A 24,382-nucleotide genomic window follows, 5' to 3' on the forward strand; every position below is an offset into this window, starting at 1 on the left:
AAAATGTCAAAAACCATTGCTATTCTCTATAAAACAAAGCATGTCCTGAATAAAAAAATCATTATACACACTTTATTGTACTCTGTTGCTTCCATATATGACTTACTGTCTGGAGATATGGGGTAATGCATATAAAACAAATACTCTTCCTATTTTCAAGTTACAAAAAAGAGCTATAAGAATTATAAATCAATCAAACTATATAGAACCAACTAACATTTTGTTTATTAATTTGAATACCCTGAAATTTCTATGATTTAGTTGAATATAAAATGGCACAGATAATGTATAAAGCACAAAATAACTTGCTTTGCCCCAGTACTCAGTTGTTTAAAAACATGTTTAAAAATAGAGTATTAGAAAAATATATAAATCAAGAATGAAAAGAGCAAAAATAATAATCCGGTTGTTCAGTGATGACACGACGAATCCTACTTCCGGGTCTAAAGTAGTCTGCGTTTAATATGGCTTTTGTGTTGTTAACATGTTTAATGTTATGTATTTTCTTCTATTTGATCTCAAAAAGCTCCTAAAACAGTCAGTGATCCCTGTTGACCTCCCTCGGCTTTTATTACCACTAATCATTTATTTAAAGCTCAGTTTTTAAAACCTTAGGATGTAACTACAGCCTATGCAGCAGTATATGAATGACTAACCTCGTATTGTGGATGGATTATCTCAGTTGTTCTCCTGGCTGAAGTTTGGTCCTTTTACAGCATCCTGCCATGCGATTACATTTGTTCCTGACCACCGAGAACACTCACGTTAACTTTTATCGAGTGGAAAAAAAGTTAGCTTGTTTATATTATGCTAACATAGCTGTGTCGCTAGCGGTCACGTAGCACATCATTATATACCAGCTAGCCAAACTTCAGTAACCCTACAAGCGTCACTGCTGTTTAGTTTTCTGTCTTCATTTATGCTGGAAGTGATAGCAGAGCTGTACGTTTTAATTTGTTTCCAAAACCCCGGAGTCAGGACATGCTATATTGTATTTAGATAGAAGCTAGCGAGCTAACTCCCTGCTAACTTCTAACTCCGTTAAATGTCATAAATTCCGTTTTCATGGATGCCTGGATGTTAAACTCAATTGTTACACCTGGTAGAGCAGAACGCTGATCATTTTATTAAAGATGAAAGACTTTAGACAGTTTTTCAACTCTCAGTAATGCCATAGTGATTGTTTGATATATGGACCTGCAGCGGAGTTTAGACCCAGACACGGCTAGTGACATCAGACTGAACAACCGGATACAGAAACTCTTGACTGTTTTGCTTTGATGTAGTTACTTATCTAAGGTGGAAAGTTTTTTTTGTTTGTTTGTTTATTTGTTTTTGCTTTGCTTTTTCTTTGCTTCGAGCCCTGTGTACAGGAGCTGCATGCAAAAAGATGTTTTGTTAAAAGAGTTGGCGTAATAAGCAAATGCTTCAGCCAATACCTTTTGATTAGCCTTGTCTCATGCTTTCTTGCTTTGTGGTACATCTTTGTTCTGTATTCATTGAGATATTTGAATGCTAATCAATAAAAAAAAAAATAGTAACCATCCAAAACTATTTTCAGTTGCGGATGATAAAGGATTCAGAAAGTTTATTCATGCAGGTCCATATAACAGAGAATATGCATCTTCTTTTTGTTTTCATATTATAATTTATATTTAATTGTGTTGTGGTTTGCCGTGTTTTATGTTGTTTCACTTTAAATTTGTAAAAGGAAAAAGCTGAAAATTTAAATAGTTATAGTATTATATGATTTATTTATTACATCTTATGTGGAGTGAATAAATAAAAGTATATTTATGGTGGCCCTTACAGACAAAGCACATACAAACTTCAAATCGTGTACGAACCCTGAAGCACGTACAAACTCCAAAACACGTACAAACTCCAAAACACGTAAAAACACGTACAAACTCCAAAGCACGTACAAACTCAGAAGCATATAAAAACTCAAAACACGTACAAAACACAACAGAAATGCTCCAAGATGCTACACAAGCCAGCAAGTACCAACGACCGGATTTGGTGTGTTTATTTATTTATTTTTTCATTATTTGACTATATATGAATGCTTGTGTATAAATACACAAACAATACACATATGCTTTCAATTGTGTAATTTAAGTGATCTAGGTAGCTCTGTTTTGGAAGTTCAGTTCATGCTAGAAATGTGTTTTGGAGTTTGTACGTGTTTTGTCTCTAGGGGCCACTGCATATATTTATATATAAACATATATAAATAAAAACACTTTTTTTTACATTAGTAATTCCTTTTGTGCATAATTTTATATTATTGTTAATAATAAATTAATTAAAGCAACAAAACAACCTGAAGAGCCGGTTCGGAGCCGAAAGAGCCGTCTCTTTTTAGTGAGGAAACACACATGTACAGAGAGACACACACGATCCAATTCAGTCAACCAGTCTAAATATATTGAATTTAAATCTTACAATGAGAGCATCCCATTAAAAGGCTTTCTCTCTCTCTCTCTGTCACACACACACACACAGGGAGAGAGAAGTAAGTTCCTAGGTCAGCCTGGGAGCTGCTGAATTTGAATCCACCACCAGAGAGGCTGTGTACCTTTTCCCGCCAAAACAGGTGCACGCAGCACAGAGAGACACAGGATTATTGCAGTCTATTTCTCATAGTGACGACTCCCCTCAAACAAATGACCATAATTTCCTAACCGTAGGGGCTAGAGTGGTCATTCTTACACCGTTTTGTTCAGAAGGGATGGGGGAATCTTCAAGTGTTGACAATTTGTCATTAAATTATGAATTATTAAAGATATTTGACTTGTAATGCACCATAACTGAGTAGAGCAAAGCAAAAACTGCCTTGACTTGCCCTCAAACAACGCTTTGTAACTCTAAATATATTTGGAGTATCGATATCATTCTTTCACTGTAAGAGACAGCAGGCTTTGGTGAACAGTCATGGAAATTTTCAGGTCTCTGTGGAAATCCAACAAAAAGTTATGACGAGAGAAAAAAGTGGTTCATTTCCAGAGTTTGAAATCTGAAGAAATCTGAGCGAAGGACGAATTTCCTACCCTCAAACAAGTCCAACTCATTTCAGAACGGTAATAGGTGAGAAAGAAATTCTTGAATTGTGAGCGTCAGGAGTGTCTGAAGATATACTGGGACAAGCCTCATGTCTTAACTTTGCTTCATTAAGGAGATATGACGATTCGAATATGCCTCTCATTACAGAAATCAAGCTAGTGACGTCAGACTGAACAACCGGATACAGAAACTCTTGACTGTTTTGCTTTGATGTAGTTACTTATCTAAGGTGGAAAGTTTTTTTTGTTTGTTTGTTTGTTTGTTTATTTGTTTTTGCTTTGCTTTTTCTTTGCTTCGAGCCCTGTGTACAGGAGCTGCCAACACGTTCTCACTCCCAACTCGTCAAACGTGTGACGCATGGTCAGGCCCCCTCTGCTGCACATATGGACGCGCAGGGTACCCCTCTCGCGTCGGGAATTGACGTGAAGGGTCCTCCGATTGAAGAGATTGCCGCGGAAGTGGCTTTTGTCGGTATATTTAGACATTTTCCAAATCACATTGTAACGACCTATACTGAACACAATAAATTATATAATGCAGGCAACTATCTGAGAGAAAATTATTGCAGATAAAACTAATTACAGGCTGTTATTTGTGTATAGATTCTTGCATTGACGGAGTGAGCGATGTATGCTGGGTAATGGCACAGCTAGCGATTGGGTGAATTTATTGCACCGGTTTTATAAACTGTTCTACAATCCTTTTGATATTTGAAAATCTGTCGATCATTCTGCTACAGCTGTAAGATATCTTCTCCAACTCCTCTGAATACATGCAGTCATTTTACCGTCTGCTTTGGCTAATCACGCTCTTACGTATTAAATTAAATTAAATGCCTAATAAAAAAGCTGTTCTTTTTTATTAGGCAAAAACATTTTCGGCAACAGAGCGCTTTCTACAAGAACTCCAGAGCTCACTGAATGATTCTTCAGACGATCACCATGAAGCACCACCACCAAAAGCTCCTCTTTTGGCTTCCTTGAACTGGAGCACAAGAAAAACTCTTTTTTCAGAGAGTTGGAGGGCCAAAAGACCCCATCTGGTGAATACCATGGCAGCTCAAGAAAGTGTGTCGGAACATATATGCCAACAATGTGGGAGCAATCCAGCTGTGCTTCGTTGTTGTGACTGTCTACCACGCCCCCTTTTTTGTGATAAATGTGATGTCATCATGCACACCAGATATGTCCTTCACAATAGACGTGCCATGACTGCCGGATTCTTCCAGCCATTGCCTCCAACAACTTACATTGTAAATAAGACCCTTTGCCATGATGGTAAGTTCTGTGACTAAACTTAGTATGTTTACTGTTTATACATTTCCCTTACGCTCTCTCTCTCTATCTCATTTTTTAAAAAAGTTGATGCTTCCTCAGCTCTCAACTACACTGTTAGCTTTGAGCTGTTAAGTTGTTTTTTTTATTGTTTCAAGTAAGGCTCAGTTGGTCCTACCATATCTTAGTCACATTTCAACGTTTTACTTCATAGTTAATAAACTTATTTAAATCATATGTTACGCATACATGTTGACTTCTTTAGCACGACTTGTACCTGTGGAGAGCCCAGTCACAATCTGCGGCTGTCCACCAGAGTGTTTGAGGGTCAGACCAGGGAAGGTTGTTGCTGTGGTCACAATGAATGGTAAGAAGAACTTCATTTTGTCCTGACTGACAACCATCTGTAAACAATTCACCTAAAACTAAACCCTCACAAGCATTGTTGCAGTATAGTCTGAGACAAAAAGAAGACCTAACCCAAAGATAATAAACTTTTACTCTGGAGTCATGAGTTTTTCACTTTTCTAGGACGTTACAATCTCAGCATGCCAGAGCTGAGGTGTGAGACATGTGAAGCTTCTTGGACTGCTGGAGTAGATGACCTAAATCTAAGTGATTACTGGCCCGCTACCCTTCACTTTTCTACTTTGTACGCAACAGATGTCTTCTTCACATTTGAAGAAATGAAGATGGCATCACCCGGACTCTCCTGCAAAGCATTTTTAAAAATGCTTGATCAACGAACTCTCCACTTTGGCCGTGTGAGCATTTTAGTTTATGCATCCTTTACAGTATGGTTCTTCTGTGTTATTCAGGATTTAAAAGTCACTTGTAGCGTAGTTGTTTTCTCTTTATGTCTTTCATTTTAAACCAGACGGGAAAGATCTCTGCAGATGGCTTTCAGAAAAGTTTCTTTGAGTGGGAAGCCGTGAGATATGAATTAGACAAGATTTTAAAGGAGGATCCCTTCACATGTCATGCATGTGCCCCAGACATGCTTGCAATTTCAGTGGATGGAAACCGCAAGCATTACCGTTTCAAGAATGCAGCCAGGTACAGCAAAATATGTGTAATACCAACGTTTGTTTCAGACAATGTGACTATAAGGTGCACCAATTAACTTTGGACTTACTTTGTATGACACCATAAAGTATACTGTATTGCTATTTTGTTCAGATCTGAGGAACTGGGCATCTTTGAAGACGCCTTCATAGCAAAGGATGAAGATGTGGGAAGATTTGTGGACTACATACACAGCACATCCAGACATGTAAGATTGAACGCTCTAATTACATAGACATAATTATGTTAACCTTTAACACTCTGTTGAAGAGATTGTGAAAAGACATTGTCACCAGCTATTTAATGCATTTTAGGTCTCCGGACGAGGTGTTTGTGGAGGGGAGTGGTCAGCAGCCAGAGAGACCTCCCAAAGATCCAGCAGCAAGGTGGATGAGGAGGGACTGGAGCTTGCAGTGTGTAGGCATGGAGTGCTGCTCCGTACTCTAAATATGTACAGGGGTGAAATTTTTGCTTATCCCTTGTACCTGCAACAAAAGCTGGCCAATAGACATATCACTTTTTTTTTGTATGGATGTTACCTGCAAGTATTGGCCATATCTTGAAAGAGTAACAAAAAGCTGTCCAGAGCTCCAGCACCTTCTTAGCATGAAGCCATTTCTTTCAGTCTTTCATGCTAAAACCCACGATTTCAAATGTGAGGTATGAAATTCTGACTTTAATGACTTTATCTGAACAATTGCACATCAACATTTTGTGTAATTTGTATTTTATCTGTGTGTGTGTGTGTGTGTGTGTGTGTGTGTGTGTGTGTGTGTGTGTGTGTTTTCCAGGTGAAATGGAGTGGAGCATATCAAGATGGGGCTGGTTTGACTCTAGGGGAGGAGGTAGAGCAATGTAATGCCTTTTTGTCAAGGATTGCAGTTACCACAAAACATATGTCCAAAGCAGGTGAGAAGGCAAATCCTGCACTAGTTAGATTTTAAGTGTGTAATTATGATGAAAGTGGTAACACTACGTTTTCTGTGTTTGCAGGACGGAGTGACATGCTAACTCTTATGACCATGCGCTGGAATCAACAAAAGCTAGACCAGTTGGCCACCTCTCTGACCCATCGATATCAGAAGGTAATGATATTGTTACTTTATTTTTAGATGACTGCTCCTCTGTGTTCTTATTATTTGGAGTAAACATGTGTTTAGTGTTTTTTGTTTGTTTGTTTGTTTTTTAATCTCAAATTGACAATGTAGGCCACAAAAGCTCTTCTAACCCAGCTTCAGAACCTGGAGTCCTTAAAAGTCCAATTAGCAGTGACTGACAGTCAACTGGGTCAGTGATGTAAAGGATTGGGCAGAAGGTGAGCAAAAACTGATTCAAAAATGTGATGCAATTGTACAATGACTTTATGTAAGTGTAGCTGTGTTATTTCTTCTAAGCAGCAACAACAAGCACAAGTGATATTGATCCCTTGGTGAGCAGAATCGAAGTGCTTGTAGCGAGCATAAAGAGACGATCCCAGCGTCTGTACAAAGACACCGATGGAAATAAAGCCCGTGCCAAGATTCGTCGCAAGATCAGAGAAGAGAAAGGAATCTTGACTTCTGCTGTGGAAAAATACAGCAGAATGTTTCCAGACAAAGAAACTCTGTGCTTGGAAGAAATTCTGTCTGGTGACACAAGCTGGCCGTGGCAGCGGGCACACAGCGGTAGTTGTACATATATGTTGTCTACTTTCAGCATATCTGACATATAATGAAACCCTAAGCTTCAGGTGTTGACCTAAAATCATTTACGACTTCAGACGTTCTTTGTGAATTGATTTATAACTTTGTTATAAATGCATTTCAGACTCTGTCAGCCTTACAACAAAGAGAGGGGCATTCGATATCATCATGGCAATAAGAAGACTTGAGGAGGAAAAGAAGATTCTTGTTACAGAGATGGACCATCACTGGAAATCTCTTTCAAAATATGATGATATCCTGAAAGAGCTGTCCGGCCTGTTTTCCAGTGAGATATTTAAAAGTATGTATTTAAGTAATGCATACAAAACACTGACTGTTTCTTAAGGCATTAAAGCAGACTAAATTATATGTTCTATTTTTAAGGTTCGCATTGTGGCCTAAGTGAGGAGGGTTTGAGAGGTCTACAGAGCATCATCCTCAGAAAACGACAGAATGTGAAACAAAACAAGCTGCACGCAAGACAGTGTTACATGCAAGTTTTGTCAGGAGCAAAGAACATTAACCTTGATCATACTTCCGACGATGACTTTTACAGTGACTCTGAATTTTCTAATTAAAGCCGGTAATAAATATCTGTAATATATCAGTTTGTCCTCAAACTTATATCAACTTCCTACCTTGCAGGTTTAATGCTGGGGGCCCCAATTTTTTCAAGTTGGCCATAGACCAGTCATTGACAGTGCATTCCCAAGACTTCATCACATCAATGCATATAGTTTTTTACAAAGACAGCTGGCACATTTTTATTTAATGTCATTCGTAGAGCTAAAAACAACCCTGTTACACTGTTTTTAAACATGCATTTTGGTAATACATAATAGTACACTGTTATGTATCAGAGGGAGATTTTGTACTTTTTACATTTTTGTCATGTTAAGTTACTGTAATATATTTTTGGCTCACAGAATTTACAAGACATATTGAAATGTGATTGATAGAACTTTGTAAGCAAATTTCAAGTATGCTTGTCACAGGTGAGAGTTTTCATTCTTGAGTATTTTGATGTACATGTTAAGTATATTTTCATGGTATGTATCATTCGTATCAACAGTATCAATAATGTTTGAGTGCATTACTAGTACTTGTGCTTATTTTTAAAATAATCATACTACAGTACAGTAGGCAGTTCAGCTGATTCTGTCACAACAACCCTGATCCACAAATTAACTTTTGGATATATAACTTTTTTTGTTTAGTTCCAGTTGTACAGCGATGTGCTCAACCATATTTTTTTTAAAATTTAGAGTATTAATTGATCCAGTGGTTACTAAGCCTACAGTGTCTTAGGGTGGACCAACATCATTGTCATTTTACCCCCACCACATTTCATTAAATTGTCTGTATCACTGTAGTTTATTTGTTTTTATATTACCAATGACCACAATCAAATAAAGTTGAAAAATAACTGTCAGTTTGATGTTTTCATGCAGTTTCAATGGATCATTTTGTCACCACAGTTAAAATTTAGCGACATTTATATTTCCATGACAAAGACATAAAACACATTTCTGTTTAATATAGTTATGACTGTAGACTTGATATGTAAAAACTGAAAATGACTGCCAATCATGTAAGTAACTTGTGAAAAAGAACGTAGAAATCTATTTCACAAACAAAAACAATTTCTTATTATGCAACCCTTTCAATACTATAGCCCACACCAGATCAAATTTAGGTATTTGTGACACATACAGCACATAAATTTATTCCACAAAAGGAATAGATGGATGGCCACTATGGAGAAAGGCAGTCCTGAAACTTCATCAGGAGGACAAATCGTTGTGTGCATCAACTTCACAGTGTCTTTTGGTCTTTTATCAAAAGATATTTGCCATTTTTTAGTTTCTTTTAAAGTTCTTGGTTAGGTTTAGGGATTAAAGACCAAATCCAGATTATAATATAAAAATATTGTGACACATCATCAGTAGTGGACCTTGGATTCATTGGGTGTTTTGGCCCTTACCAGTAGACACCCTCATAAATGGAGGCCCTGCCAGGGTTGATCAGGCCCCGCGGTGTGTCACTGGTTGATGTGAAATTGTTATTTCTCTTCTACTTTTTCCTATTTAGTTTTCTACAATTTATTTTCTTCTATCACTTCACTGCAAAACGATAAGTACTATTTAGGTCTTTAGTGCTTAAAGAGCCTCACTTCTTAAAGAGATAGAAAAGGTGAAAGAGAAAAGAGATAACATAGAAGAGAGGAGAGCCGGAACTGGGGCATGTGATCTGGCATCCCATACCTCCGCGCCCAGATCGGGCTGTACCCTCTACATCTCCACTGCCTCCCACAAACAGGAAAAAGAGCTGAGGGTAGAAGCAAAACCTTTTTTCATTCCTGCCTTATGTTTCACTACCATGAGGTTAACTGCACAGCCCCAGGAGCCCTGAAACAGCTGTATCAGTCAACAAGGCTTCAGGTCTATCACAGTACAAATTATAGTGTTATGTTTTCTACCCTTTTGATGCCCCCTGCTTAGGTAGCTCCACCACAGTTTGATCAATTCTGGGCATGTGTGTTGCGGATAGCTGACTGCCCAAGTGATCTCAGCCCTCTTTAACCACAGCCAGTGATTGGCCCACTCAGCAGTGTTAGCTAATTTTCTTATAACCTGCAGCAGCACCTGTCCTCTGGCTCCAATCTCTTTAAGCAGTTTTGCTATTGTACTGGCCCCTAACCCTAAATAGTAGTTCAGGTCGTATCTCTCAACAGAAACAGCTTAATTCTCTTTCTCCTATGACGGCCAATATTTGTTAGTAATCTTCTAAAGCCAAAAATGACATAGTCCCAATATACAGGGTTAGGTGCTGTTAGAGCTCAGAGGGTTGACTTAACCCTCTAATAATCAATGTAGTTAAAATACTCAAAAGAATGTTGTCAGTGGTAATGGGACAAAGCCACATTCAATGTTGATTTTAATTTGAAAATATGTGTACATAATCTAACATGCTTATTATTTGTGGGGACATCACACTTGAAATGATTACTGGTAGTGCAATTTGACATTTTCTGTGTTCTATGTATACATTATATGTGCAAAGCAGAAAAAATAATATTTGCATAGAGAATGAAGTTATATAACAGTGTAGGTGGATCAAGGCCAAGTCAATGTTGAGCATCTAAGAAAATTATGAAAGTTGATACTACTAGTAATGGAAACTTTCAGTCTCAACATCAAACAGTACTACAAGTTCTCACATCTCAATAGACCTTTGATTTTTTATTTTACTTTTCATTGACAGTACTCAGTACAATTTCACCAGCCTTCATACTTTAAACTAAACAGAACACCTGTTTACAATAACAACTTCATATGAGAAACAAAGGGAAACAGACTGATGTGTTTTATGGATTGAGTTGCTAGCTGCGGGTCATATTCACCGTAACAATTATAACAGCCTACACTCACTTTTTAAAGAATGTAGCAAATATAAATGCTGTACAAAAACATTCAAGTTAAGAACACAGAACTACTATTGTAGTTAACAACATAAGATAAAGTCTTTTTTTACGTAACACAATGCATTTTAACAAGTATAAATATTTGTCTAACATTTCTAAACAATCAAACTGCTGAAAATGAACATATCCAGTCTGTGAACAGAGAAGATCAATGTGACATCTGGATGTATGGACCTTTGGTTCCACATATTTCTGAAAGTGTTCCTTGTAGACAGTACACAACTTCAGTTTTCAGACATTATATCTTACTTGTTTGTAACATGGAAAAACAAACATCACAACATCATAAGAAGACTTCCTCAGTGGCTGAAGGAGGTGGCACATCTGGCATGGCAAAGTGGTGTTGAAATTCACTGGCTGGCTCCCACGTGTCATCCCAGATTTTCCCACTGGAAAATATAATTATTGAAAGAAACAACACCAAAAACATTAATATCATGTTGGGGATTACTTCGTGCTTTTTATGTTTAACACCAGAGGTGGAACATGATAAAGACATTTCCTTAAGTACTGTACTAAAATGCAAATTGTCATTTTTATGGATATTTTCAACTTCTGCTACACTATTTGTAATTTAGATGGATTACAAACAAAACACTACTGTACAGTTACACTCGACACATATGAAAGACTTAGTTATTGTTTTTCAGTTGAACATTTCATAATATCCTTTCTGTGAAGTGAAAATAAAAATTGTTCAAATGTGATAATTAGTTTCTTTTGGATTATTATAAAGGCTGTTGTTTACTCTTTAATTTGTAGAGATTCATTGCTGTCACACAATTGTAATGCTAGAAATACAGTATGCAAAACAACTGAAAGCTTTCACAGTGTGATATTAGTACTTCTTTGGAAAGTTCAGAATCTGAATACTCCCTCCACTGCTTAGGCGATTTATCCTTTGGCACACATAAATCTGTGTAAGACATGGACAAATTCTCTCCACTTTGTCAAAATCCTGATAGCTTTTATATATTTCTTACAATTAATGTGAGTGCTCTTATGGCCCCAGCACAGTCCAGCTGGAATTATTCCCAGTACTTTTGCATCTAAGTGAGACACTACGTGTGTTTTCTGAACAGTTTCAAATATATTTCTTATTAAATTTGTTATTTTATGATTCGACAAAGATGGCAAACAACTTTGCAATAATCCTTAATTGATTAAATAATTGAGATAGGATAAGAAAAAAAGCGAGAAGTAAGACGTGACAAAACACCTGGTTTTCCATTTTCATTTGTGCTCCAAAAAGGTAATAGATGGAAACAGAACATTCTCAGAGAATGAAATATCAAGAGCTTCTTACCAAACAGAGCAAGGCAACCAACGCACTTTTACTTCTGTGTTCCCCTAGACAGAAGGAATCAGAGAGGCAATCGTTAAATAACATGGTTAATGGATAGGTGTCTTCATAAAGCTTGTGTGTAATCCAGTGTGCACACCTGAGACACACACAGACCCATGTAAACACACTTTGATAGATGTGTAGGTATGTGTATGTAAGGCATTTCTGTTTATAAAAAAAAAAAATAATAGGATTTTGAAAAGCATGTATCCAATTGTGGCATTCACAAAAAATTATTTTGATCACAGGTTTAGTTAACTGCGTCTATCTGTTTTTGACTCTGGCTATGTTCTTTTCCTCGGAAAGTTTGACGTACTTGTAACATCATACACTGACATAATCAATATCATCCCATTATGAATTGTTTGAATTGTGTCCATTTAAACACTTCAAACTACACATGATTATCTACTATTTATAGTGAGACAGGGCTGGTCAGCATATATCAGGATCTATAAATTGTGCTTTCTATGATCCTGATTCAACAAGAACAACTGAGGATATAGGCTTACACAGAAAAAAATATGATCCTTCCTCATATACAGTCATTTCTATGTTAGCCATGTAGGTTTTTGTAGCAAGATGTAGCAGTATTCAATGTCTGTGATTAATTTTGCAGAATTGTTTAAGAACAAACACATGAAATACAATACAATCTTTTAATGTAATTCCATTAATCATTTCCCTTCACTAATCTCAAAAGTACATTTGAATTTACCCATGTAGCACAGTTCATGGCTGTAGTGCATGGATGAAAACAACTTGAGATAGGCTTACTGTAAAAAGTCTACTGAAAAGCAAATGAAAACATTTTAAGTATTACCTCATTTATCCTGCTCTCAGTGACTTCTTCAAACTGGAACACCTTCTGCCTACTACATCTTCGACAGCCTAAGAAATGAAAAATTACATTTAAAAAAAACATAAGACTCTGTATACACAAGAAATCAAATATGAGTTTTCACTCAAGAAGTGAAAATCTGTAATATCCTCCTGATTGCCATACTCCATTTGTCCTCTGGGGTCCAAAAGTGAACCCACCTCAGTTGAGTTTTTTTTTTAAAGTACATACCATAAATTGTGAATCAATTCTGTGTAAAAACTTAGTTTCACTTAGGACCAACAAATTAACAAAAAAATTCACCCTTCATTTTGCAATTGAGTGCCACCAGACCTTGTTTATATAAATGCATACACTATTTGTTGAGAGAAACTAAAATGTTCTCTCAAAGTGCGTTTTAGTTTTCTCAATCCAATCAAGTTGAATTACAAAGTCCTCTTAACTAAAGTAAGGGATTGACCATATTTAATTATAGTCTTTTTATAGTGTACACCAAAATGCAGCTAAATAACTAGTGAATAATACTTTGCAATGGTTTGTTAGTTCTCTAGGACAACATATGTATCATTTTTGGGTAAGAAACTTAAAAATCTCAAGACATAACATGCAAAGCAATACTTACTCTTTCTCTTCTTATTTTCATGTTGGCCACCCTCACTTAAGGACTGGGAGACTGTTTTTGTTCTCAATCTTGTTCCTTTATCTCCTTCTTCTGTTCCATGCTCCCAGTCTTTCCAAAAAAAGAAGAGAGACAGAAGCACCTCACAAACAACCTCTCCCACCTCTCCACCACCTTTTAAACCCGCAGACCAGCCATCTCTGCAGTCTCTTCATCCACCTGCTAGCCACGCGATCTCCCAGTCTCCCAGTCTCTGTCTGCTCGTCTGACAGGCTCTTTGGGTGCTCCTCGAGGAGCCTAGAAGATTGATGTTCCTGGGTGGTCATCTCAGGCTGCTCCTTGGCGAGGCTCTCTGCTTGCTTGTTGATCAGGGTCTCTGCCTGTTCTTCACTGGGGATCTCTGCGTGCTCTTTGATGTGGGTCTGTTTGTCAGCACAATGCTCCTTGGTGGAATTCTTGGACTGCACAAGCTGCTGTTCTGTGGGGGTATTGGGGTGCACTGGTGTGGAGGTTCCTATAAAACATATTTACTTTCATAAAAATATTTTTCAAAAAAGGCCTTATATTTAGCAGGAACTACACTTTGGCTACGTTCACACTGCAGGCGAAAGCGCAGCAAATCCGATTTTTTTGACCCTCTGCGACCCATATCCGATCATGGTCTGACAGTGTGAACGGCACAAATCCGATATTTTCAAATCCAATTTGGGTCACGTTCGTATGTGTTACTGAATCCGATACATAGCTGATATTTTAGAAAGCGACTGCTGTTTGAACGGTCCTGTCACATTAAATCGATCTTCCACGTCACTGACACAAGACAGACGCCAATTATCAGCGCCAGAGAAGCACCACAGAAGACATCATGAACGCTTCCTGGCCATCCAGCTAAACTGTTGGGAAGACAATGTTGGAGAAACGTGAACATTATATTTGCAGATTCTGACAGAAATCTGAAACTACTCTTTGAAGCACCGCTCCTCTCTAAAACAGCAATAAGGATCATTATTAGGCCATATGTAAATAACAAAATAACTTAAAGCAAAATTGGGAAACATAAAGTCTCAAACAAGTCTTTATAATAAGGGCCATCAGTCAAACAATACTGTTTGGTCTGGGTCTAAACAGAGCGCAATGTGTGTGACGTCTTCTTTTGCGCATGCAGGCACTTTGGGCGTTCACACTAGAGCGCGTTTGCTGTCACATTTTATTTGTAGTGTGAACAAGCAGACAAAAAAATCTGAATTGAGCATTAAGACCTGCAGTGTGAACGAAGCCTTTGATAACATATCCTTCAATGGTTATTTAATGACCTTAAAATATACTTACACAATTTGCTTAAAGATTAATGAAGTATTCTGATTGTGAAAGCAAGTTGAGACGACTTGTTGTGAAAAGTTGCTATATAAATTAGCATTAATTAACTGGACTGAAAGTATACAACAGACTTCACTCTTACCCTTAGACAGTATAAATTCATAAGCCCTCTGCATCTTCTCCAGGAAATTTCTTGTAGTAGAAGTGGGGTCCAAATGGGTAATAACATCTGCTACCCACTTATGTGAATCCTTGTCTTTTTTGCCAATAAATAAAATGGGCTTGTAGCCTATAGACTCAAGTTTCTGCACCTGAAATTAATAAAAAAAATAGTTGGCACAAATTAGTCAAACACAGCCTGTTGTTAAATGGTAAACGAAATGACTCTTATATAGCGTTTTCCTACTCTCGTGGAGCACTAAAAGTGCTTTATACAACATGCAATATTAACCCATATTCACACCAGCTTCTTAGAAGTTTCCATTTAAGCATTCACACACAGCAATCGTGGCTCAAGAGTTGGCAGTTCGTTTTGTAATCGGAAGGTTGCCGGTTCGAGCCCCGGCTTGGACAGTCTCGGTCATTGTGTCCTTGGGCAAGACACTTCACCCGTTGCCTACTGGTGGCGCCAGTGTCCGGCAGCCTCGCCTCTGTCAGTGCGCCCCAGGGTGGCTGTGGCTACAATGTAGCTGCCATCACCAGTGTGTGAATGAGTGGATGACTGAATGTAGTGTAAAGTGCTTTGGGTTCCTTAGGGACTAAGTAAAGCGCTATACAAATACAGACCATTTACACATTCATACTGATATGAATACATACAGCCACCACTGATGTATTACAGTTAAAGTAATTGTTTGTCTTTAGCAAAATGTAGATAAAATATTGTTGCATGTTCTCAAAAGCACATATGATGAGCTGTGTTAATGTGCCAGCAACATCTTATAACAACTTAATGATAATATATGAAACAAAATTTTTTTTACTTACTGCAATACGGGCAGAATCAATTATCCGGCAAACATTTCTGTTTTTCAAGACAACTTGTGCCCACTGGCTATCCAATGATTCTACTTTTTCTTTTAGCTTCTTTTTGCTGGACAGACTTCCGAAGCAGACATAGCAGGTTCTTCTGCTTGCCTGATTGGGAGTCTGGCAAAATGTACAGGGCCTGAATTTGGGGCCTGTCATGTTGAAACAAAGAATAATTACAGACAGAAAAGGCAGCAGACAGACAAAAGGCAAATTATAGGTTAACCAGCACACTGACAACAAGAAAAAAGCTGAAGAGTTAAAGAGACAGAAATGCGGATAGAAACAGAGAGACAGACCAATAAGGACAGCAGTAAGAACAGATACAAACAGACTGACGTGGCTCTTAAAAGTGCCTTTAGGAGTTTTTCAAAAAGCAGATGTAGGAAGGAATCAATCAATAATAGGCTGATTGATGAAGAACCTGTTTAGAAAAAAAAAGTATTCAGAATTCAGAAGCACCTTATAAATAAATATATACATTAAACCCTATTGTAACGATTTAGATAAACCCTGTTTAGTGTCCATTTGTATTTCATTTGCAGCATAGATGATCGGTCTGCTATTTAATGATTATGTAATGCTGTTATTAAGTTTAAAATCGAGAGAGAGAGAGAGCCAGAATGAGAGAGAGAGCCATAAAGAGAGAGCTAGATTGATAGATAACGTCTATCTTCAATTTGAGCATCATCCCAATCTGGCAACACCACATGTTATTATTAGAACCCTCAAACTTTACAAAGTGGCAACAACAGCAAACGTCAGCACACACTTCTCTATCACTGTACCCTGGATGATGATATATGATAAGCTTAACTTGATAGGCTAACAGAAATGAATTTAGCTAACTTACAGCACATGTGGTGTGGTAACATATATGCTATTAAATGTTAAGTCATTCGCTGTTCCACGAAATTGCTAATCTTAACCCATGGAACTGCTTTGTGAGCTCACTGTTTCGGGTTTTTCTTTTTGGTTTTAAATAAGAAAAATAATTTTAAAAAATCTACAGATTCAGATTCGCACTTACCTGTGGTACGATCGAGTACGTTGACGTCACTGCCGCTCATCTAATATGATAAAAAAAAATAAACTTTCTCAAAAATAAACAAGTGAGTCGCTGTGAATTCCTTAACAGCACCGAAAATGTTTTTGCATAATGTTTTTTTGCCGAAAATGTTTTTGCCTAATAAAAAAGAACAGCTTTTTTATTAGGCATTTAATTTAATACGTAAGAGCGTGATTAGCCAAAGCAGACGGTAAAATGACTGCATGTATTCAGAGGAGTTGGAGAAGATATCTTACAGCTGTAGCAGAATGATCGACAGATTTCCAAATATCAAAAGGATTGTAGAACAGTTTATAAAACCGGTGCAATAAATTCACCCAATCGCTAGCTGTGCCATTACCCAGCATACATCGCTCACTCCGTCAATGCAAGAACCTATACACAAATAACAGCCTGTAATTAGTTTTATCTGCAGTAATTTTCTCTCAGATAGTTGCCTGCATTATATAATTTATTGTGTTCAGTATAGGTCGTTACAATGTGATTTGGAAAATGTCTAAATATACCGACAAAAACCACTTCCGCGGCAATCTCTTCAATCGGAGGACCCTTCACGTCGATTCCCGATGCGAGAGGGGTACCCTGCGCGTCCATATGTGCAGCAGAGGGGGCCTGACCATGCGTCACACGTTTGAAGAGTTGGGAGTGAGAACGTGTTGGAGCTGCATGCAAAAAGATGTTTTGTTAAAAGGGTTGGCGTAATAAGCAAATGCTTCAGCCAATACCTTTTGATTAGCCTTGTCTCATGCTTTCTTGCTTTGTGGTAGATCTTTGTTCTGTATTCATTGAGATATTTGAATGCTAATCAATAAAATAAAATAAAATAAAAAATAGTAACCATCCACAACTATTTTCAGTTGCGGATGATAAAGGATTCAGAAAGTTTATTCATGCAGGTCCATATAACAGAGAATATGCATCTTCTTTTTGTTTTCATATTATAATTTATATTTAATTGTGTTGTGGTTTGCCGTGTTTTATGTTGTTTCACTTTAAATTTGTAAAAGGAAAAAGCTGAAAATTTAAATAGTTATATAGTATTATATGATTTATTTATTTCATTTTATGTGGAGTGAATAAATAAAAGTATATTTATGGTGGCCCCTACAGACAAAGCACATACAAACTTCAAATCGTGTACGAACCCTGAAGCACGTACAAACTCCAAAGCACGTACAAACTCAGAAGCGCATAAAAACTCAAAACACGTACAAAACACAACAGAAATGCTCCAGGATGCTAGGGGCTACACAAGCCAGCAAGTACCAACGACCGGATTTGGTGTGTTTATTTATTTATTTTTTCATTATTTGACTATATATGAATGCTTGTGTATAAATACACAAACAATACACATATGCTTTCATGCTTTCAATTGTGTAATTTAAGTGATCTAGGTAGCTCTGTTTTGGAAGTTCAGTTCATGCTAGAAATGTGTTTTGGAGTTTGTACGTGTTTTGTCTCTAGGGGCCACTGCATATATTTATATATAAACATATATAAATAAAAACACTTTTTTTACCTTAGTAATTCCTTTTGTGCATAATTTTATATTATTGTTAATAATAAATAAATTAAAGCAACAAAACAACCTGAAGAGCCGGTTCGGAGCCGAAAGAGCCATCTCCACCGTTATTGGACTCATCTCGGACGGGGATGAGTCTGCCTACAGGAGGGAGGTTGAACGTTTGGTGTCCTGGTGCAGCCACAACAACCTGGTGCTGAATGCCCAGAAGACAGTGGAGATTATTGTGGACTTCAGGAAGCACACAGCTCCATTCCCCCCCATCATCCTGACTGACACCCCCATCACCTCTGTGGACTCATTCCGCTTCCTGGGTACCACCATCACCCAGGACCTGAAGTGGGAGCCCACCATCACCTCCGTCATTAAGAAAGCCCAGCAGAGGATGTACTTCCTGAGGCAGCTGAAGAAATTCACCCTGCCAACACGGATGATGATACAATTCTACACTGCAATCATCGAGTCCATCCTCACCTCCTCCATCACCGTGTGGTACGCTGGAGCCACTATCAGGGACAAACAGAGACTGCAGCGTGTTGTGCGCTCTGCTGAGAAGGTGATTGGCTGCAGACTCCCATCTCTGCAGGACCTGTACACCTCCAGGACACTGGGGCGTGCAGCTCGGATCACAGCTGACCCTTCTCACCCTGGACACAGTCTGTTTGACCTGCTCCCCTCAGGCAGGAGGCTCCGGTCCATTCGCACCAGAACCTCTCGCCATAAGAACAGTTTCTTCCCCTCTGCTGTTGAACACATGAACAATAACCGTATGACTGTTCCCACCCCTAACACATGACCCTACGCTGTGTTCACTGCATCATTCCATGTTTGGCACTGATCACCACCTGCACTCATGTATATATCATGTATATATCTATCTACTTAGCACTTTTAATTCTTATTCTCATTTTTATTTTCATGTCTATTTAAGCTTAATTTATAACAGTATGTTTGCACTGAAGCACCGCAGCAATTTCCTAATGTTGTAAACCCGCTCAACATTTGGCAATAAAACCCTTTCTGATTCTGATTCTCTTTTTAGTGAGCCGAACTGAAAGAGCCGGTTCTCTAAAAAGAGCCGGAAATCCCATCACTAGTGTTTACCCAGATAGCAAGGAAACGTCTTTGTGCAGAATCCGTGCACCAGCTCTCATTTACTGTTTTAGCTGTTGGGTGGTTGTCGAAATTTTGTAAGGTTTAACCTGATATTCTGGCATTTTGAGCAAAATGAATTTATATTTAAAAGTCAATTCAGGATTTTAATGAATCAATATCATGTTATGCAAGCTAGAATTGATTTTAATCGAAAAATTGATGATCAAAACCCACCCCTAGAAGGTACTAATGGAAAAGGGCCATATGCATGCTGCTTTTATTCTGCCTTTAGTGGCATCTTAGTCCTCCTGGCATCTGGAAATGAAACCCTTTTGTTTGAGGAATGATGAGGTGAAAGTTTTCTGTCCTTATTTCTTGTGAAGTGTGAAAATGTTTCACTCAGTACAGTGCGCTCCAGCTGTGAGGCTCCAGCTGCTGTTATGCAGCTGATGAATTGGTCATTGTGCACTGACTGGTCCTGGTATTCTCCTAACCCCAAAGCTGTTGCTGCTGAGAAAAATGTAATTTACACAGCTGGAGAAGCAATGTACAGGAAGTACCTCCCCACTCTGCTTTTTCTGATTTCACAGTAGTCCTCCAGTCTGACTCCCAGTCATTCTCACACATCTCCATAATGATGTTGGTGGTACAGGACCACTGTTTTATCTACTCAGACAATCACTATCAGACACGTAGTAGTAAACAAAACTAAAGTAAACAAAATCAAACATCAACATTTTTATGTATTTCAAGATTTTTATTATTTGTATTGTAATGGCTGATGGATGGTGAAGACTTTGCAATATAACTGTTGTTGTGAATATTTTCACAACAACAGTTGTGAATATAAAACCCCAACAATCAAATGATCCCCTATGAGCAAGCACATGGCGACAGTGGGAAGGAAAAACTCCCTTTGAACAGGAAGAAACCTCCAGCAGATCCAGGCTCAGGGAGGGGCGGCTATCTGCTGCTACCGGTTGGGGGGGGGGGGGGGTGTTATCTGTATTTTACTGCTGTTAATATTTCCATGTCTCTAATAAGCGTGGTGCCCAAGGTGCCACATCCTTGTGTTGTTTTTTAATAATGGGGGCACGCAGCGTTTTCTGTGGTTTAACCGGAAGAGGAGGGGGGTGTGGGAGTAAATTTTTATTTGTATTTATGTCCCACCGCTCTAAGCGTGGTGCCCAAGGTGCAACATCCTTGTGTTGTTTTTTAATAATGGGGGCACGCAGCGTTTTCTGTGGTTTAACCGGAAGAGGAGGGAGGGGTGGGAGTAAATTTTTATTTGTATTTATGTCCCACCGCTCTAAGCGTGGTGCCCAAGGTGCAACATCCTTCTGTTGCTTTTTAATAATTGGGGCACGCTGTGTTTTTTGTGGGTTAACCGGAAGAGGAGGGGGGTGTGGGAGTAAATTTTTATTTGTATTTATGTCCCACCGCTCTAAGCGTGGTGCCCAAGGTGCAACATCCTTGTGTTGCTTTTTAATAATTGGGGCACGCTGTGTTTTCTGTGGTTTGACCGGAAGAGGAGGGGGGGGTGGAAGTAAATTTTTATTCGCATTTATGTCCCACCGCTCTAAGCGTGGTGCCCAAGGTGCAACATCCTTGTGTTGCTTTTTAATAATTGGGGCACGCTGTGTTTTCTGTGGGTTAACCGGAAGAGGAGGGGGGTGTGGGAGTAAATTTTTATTTGTATTTATGTCCCACCGCTCTAAGCGTGGTGCCCAAGGTGCAACATCCTTGTGTTGCATTTTAATAATGGGGGCACGCTGTTCAGTTGTGCGAACTTTTGCACGGGAACCGTGATCGTTAGCTCTAGCATAAACGTGAGACATATTTAATAAAGGTTGACTTTCAGCAGTATTTTAGACTCAGCGATACTTTAGACGGACCGACTTTGGAGTTTACTGGTGTAGAGTGTCGCCAAGGCTCTATTTATGCTATTTGGAGGCTCCTTCGAAGCACCTTTGTTGTGACGTTGCAAAGGCCTTTGTTGTGACGTTGCAAAGGCCTTTGATCTGTCCGAGCTTAAGCCCCGCCCCCGACGCTGTTGTCTGTGATGGTTCTCAGGCTGTGGCAGGGTCGGCACGCTTGAAGTACGCGCACTACGCATGGTGCGTGCGGAAGTGAGAGGCTTGTGAAATGGGACAGTCTAGTCTCCGTCGCGCTTCCCAGGTTGCCTAGCAACCATGATACTAACCGCTGGAAACGTGTCATACAATTTTGTTTGACAGAAATGAAGGAGAACATATTTTGTTCATTTGTTTCTACAAGAGCTTTGTGTGATTTGATAAGTATCTGAGGCTGAGACCACAGGACAGTAAAACATGATTTTTGGGCTTCATTTCTGTACTGAACAGTCATTTAAGATTAGTTAGTAAATAACAATTAGCTAATGTTGTTCATGAGACAAAAGTCATATCACTTTGGTAATGTAAATATAATATGGCCAACATTATAGTTATTATATTAATCATTATTAGCTATTACAGCAATGAACATGAACTCTGTGTCAAATACTGAGCCTCAGTACAGATTCAAGTTGCAGTTATTTATATGTCTTATCACCTTAAATCTTCACTCAAAGACAAGTGTCTTTGACAGTGCATCTATAGGTGTATCATATATAGGAGACAAATGCTGTTCCTTCAGTATGTTGGCATTACTAAATTTGGCTCATTGCTTACATACATTTATAAAAAGAAAATGTACAAGCTGTGATAACTGTTTCTGATAAAATGAAGAGTAGACTGATATATTAAATATTCCTTTATTGTCATAACTGCTTTAAGTCATACAGAATAGATATCAGAGCCTTAAACAGGCTGGCTTCTGCTAAATGGGTCAAACTGGGCAGAAGTACATTTATTTTTAGGTCCATTCTGCTGCTGATACATACAAACCGGATTGCAACAAAGTTGGGACACTAAACAAATTGTGAATAAAAACTGAATGCAATGGTGTGGAGACGGCAAATGTCAATATTTTATTCAGAATAGAACGTAGATGACAGATCAAAAGTTTAATCCGAGAAAATGTATCATTTCAAAGGAAAAATATGTTGATTCAAAATTACACGGTGTCAACAAATCCCAAAAAAGTTGGGACAAGTAGCAATAAGAGGCTGGAAAAAGTAAATTTGAGCATAACGAAGAGCTGGAAGACCAATTAACACTGATTAGGTTAATTGGGAACATGATTGGGTATAAAAAGAGCTTCTCAGAGTGGCAGTGTCTCTCAGAAGCCAAGATGGGTAGAGGATCACCAATTCCCACAATGTTGCGCAGAAAGATAGTGGAGCAATATCAGAAAGGCGTTACCCGGCGAAAAATTGCAAAGACTTTGCAGTTATCATCATCAACTGTGCATAACGTCATCCGAAGATTCAGAGAATCTGGAACAATCTCTGTGCGTAAGGGTCAAGGGCGTAAACCCATACTGGATGACCGTGATCTCCGGGCCCTTAAACGACACTGCACCACAAACAGGAATGCTACTGTAAAGGAAATCACAGAATTGGCTCAGGAATACTTCCAGAAACAATTGTCAGTGAACACAATCCACCGTGCCATCTGCCGTTGCCAGCTGAAACTCTACAGTGCAAAGAAGAAACCATTTCTAAGCAAGATCCACAAGCTCAGGCGTTTTCACTGGGCCAGGGATCATTTCAAATGGAGTGTGGCAAAATGGAAGACTGTTCTGCGGTCAGACGAGTCACGATTCAAAGTTCTTTTTGGAAATGTGGGACGCCATGTCATCCAGACCAAAGAGGACAAGGACAACCCAAGTTGTTATCAACGCTCAGTTCAGAAGCCTGCATCTCTGATGGTATGGGGTTGCATGAGTGCGTGTGGCATGGGAAGCTTGCATGTCTGGAAAGGCACCATCAATGCAGGAAAATATATTCAGGTTCTAGAACAACATATGCTCCCATCCAGACGTCATCTCTTTCAGGGAAGACCCTGCATTTTTCAACAAGATAATGCCAGACCACATTCTGCATCAATCACAACATCATGGCTGCGTAGGAGAAGGATCCGGGTACTGAAATGGCCAGTCTGCAGTCCAGATCTTTCACCTATAGAGAACATTTGGCGCATCATAAAGAGGAAGGTGCGACAAAGAAGGCCCAAGATGATTGAACAGTTAGAGGCCTGTATTGGACAAGAATGGGAGAGCATTTCTATTTCTAAACTTGAGAAACTGGTCTCCTCGGTCCCCAGACATCTGTTGAGTGTTGTAAGAAGAAGGAGATGCCACACAGTGGTGAAAATGGCCTTGTCCCAACTTTTTTGGGATTTGTTGATACCATGACATTTTGTATCAACATATTTTCCCCTTAAAATGATAAATTTTCTCAGTTTCAACTTTTGTTCTGTGATTAACGTTCTATTCTGAATAAAATATTGACATTTGCCATCTCCACGTCGTTGCATTCAGTTTTTATTCACAATTTGTTTAGTGTCCCAACTTTGTTGCAATCCGGTTTATACTTTAGGTTTCTGAATATTAAACTTGTTTCTGCCTTTCATAGTGTGTAACTTGAAGGCCCTGAGTACTTTCTCCCACACTGAAAACACTGGAATGATAAAATATTTTGAACATTACCTAATGAGACTGAGTCAGGACAGGCAATTAGTTATTTTAAACTTTCCTAGCAGTCCTTCACAAACAGGGAACAGTCTGTCTATCCTCTCCATCTGTCAGCTGCTGCTGGCTCTTCCTCCTCCTCTTCCTCACACACTGCTGAGTTTTTCCTGGTGGATCATCAGGGGTGCAAAGCCTCACAGGTGATGTGCAGCAGTGGGTCCCTCAGTCTGTCCTCACTCTGGACACTTGCAGTTGTCACACATGGAAATCAAATGTGTGATAAGCTGCAGGATTCAAACACAAGTGTAACTTATAAATACATGTTATATTTTTATTACACAATCAGAGAGAGAGTGCAGGACAGACAGACAGGTGACA

General features: G+C 38.7%; 1 protein-coding gene and 1 pseudogene across 2 annotated transcripts; one reads left to right on the forward strand and one right to left on the reverse strand.

The window, feature by feature from the left end:
• Positions 1-5,864: 5,864 nt before the first annotated feature.
• On the forward strand, positions 5,865-7,674 carry LOC146683590 (uncharacterized; annotated as a pseudogene). Its single transcript, XR_014917618.1, has 7 exons — positions 5,865-6,065; positions 6,197-6,314; positions 6,399-6,490; positions 6,614-6,720; positions 6,803-7,069; positions 7,212-7,388; positions 7,472-7,674. The product of XR_014917618.1 is annotated as an uncharacterized LOC146683590 (transcript).
• Positions 7,675-10,310: 2,636 nt separating this feature from the next.
• LOC146683591 (uncharacterized) lies at positions 10,311-16,419 on the reverse strand. Its single transcript, XM_085446521.1, has 7 exons — positions 15,681-16,419; positions 14,836-15,004; positions 13,607-13,890; positions 13,380-13,539; positions 12,740-12,807; positions 11,878-11,921; positions 10,311-10,960 (listed from the first exon to the last, which is right to left on the reverse strand). Exons 1-7 carry the CDS (start codon positions 15,879-15,881, stop codon positions 10,855-10,857), a joined length of 1,032 nt encoding a protein of 343 aa, XP_085302647.1. The 5' UTR covers positions 15,882-16,419; the 3' UTR covers positions 10,311-10,854.
• Positions 16,420-24,382: the final 7,963 nt, after the last annotated feature.

This window comes from Copadichromis virginalis, linkage group LG22 (genome assembly GCF_057382275.1).
Source record: "Copadichromis virginalis isolate Kocher_CV1m ecotype Utaka linkage group LG22, C_Virginalis_male_GT1.1, whole genome shotgun sequence".
NCBI lineage: Eukaryota > Metazoa > Chordata > Actinopteri > Cichliformes > Cichlidae > Copadichromis > Copadichromis virginalis.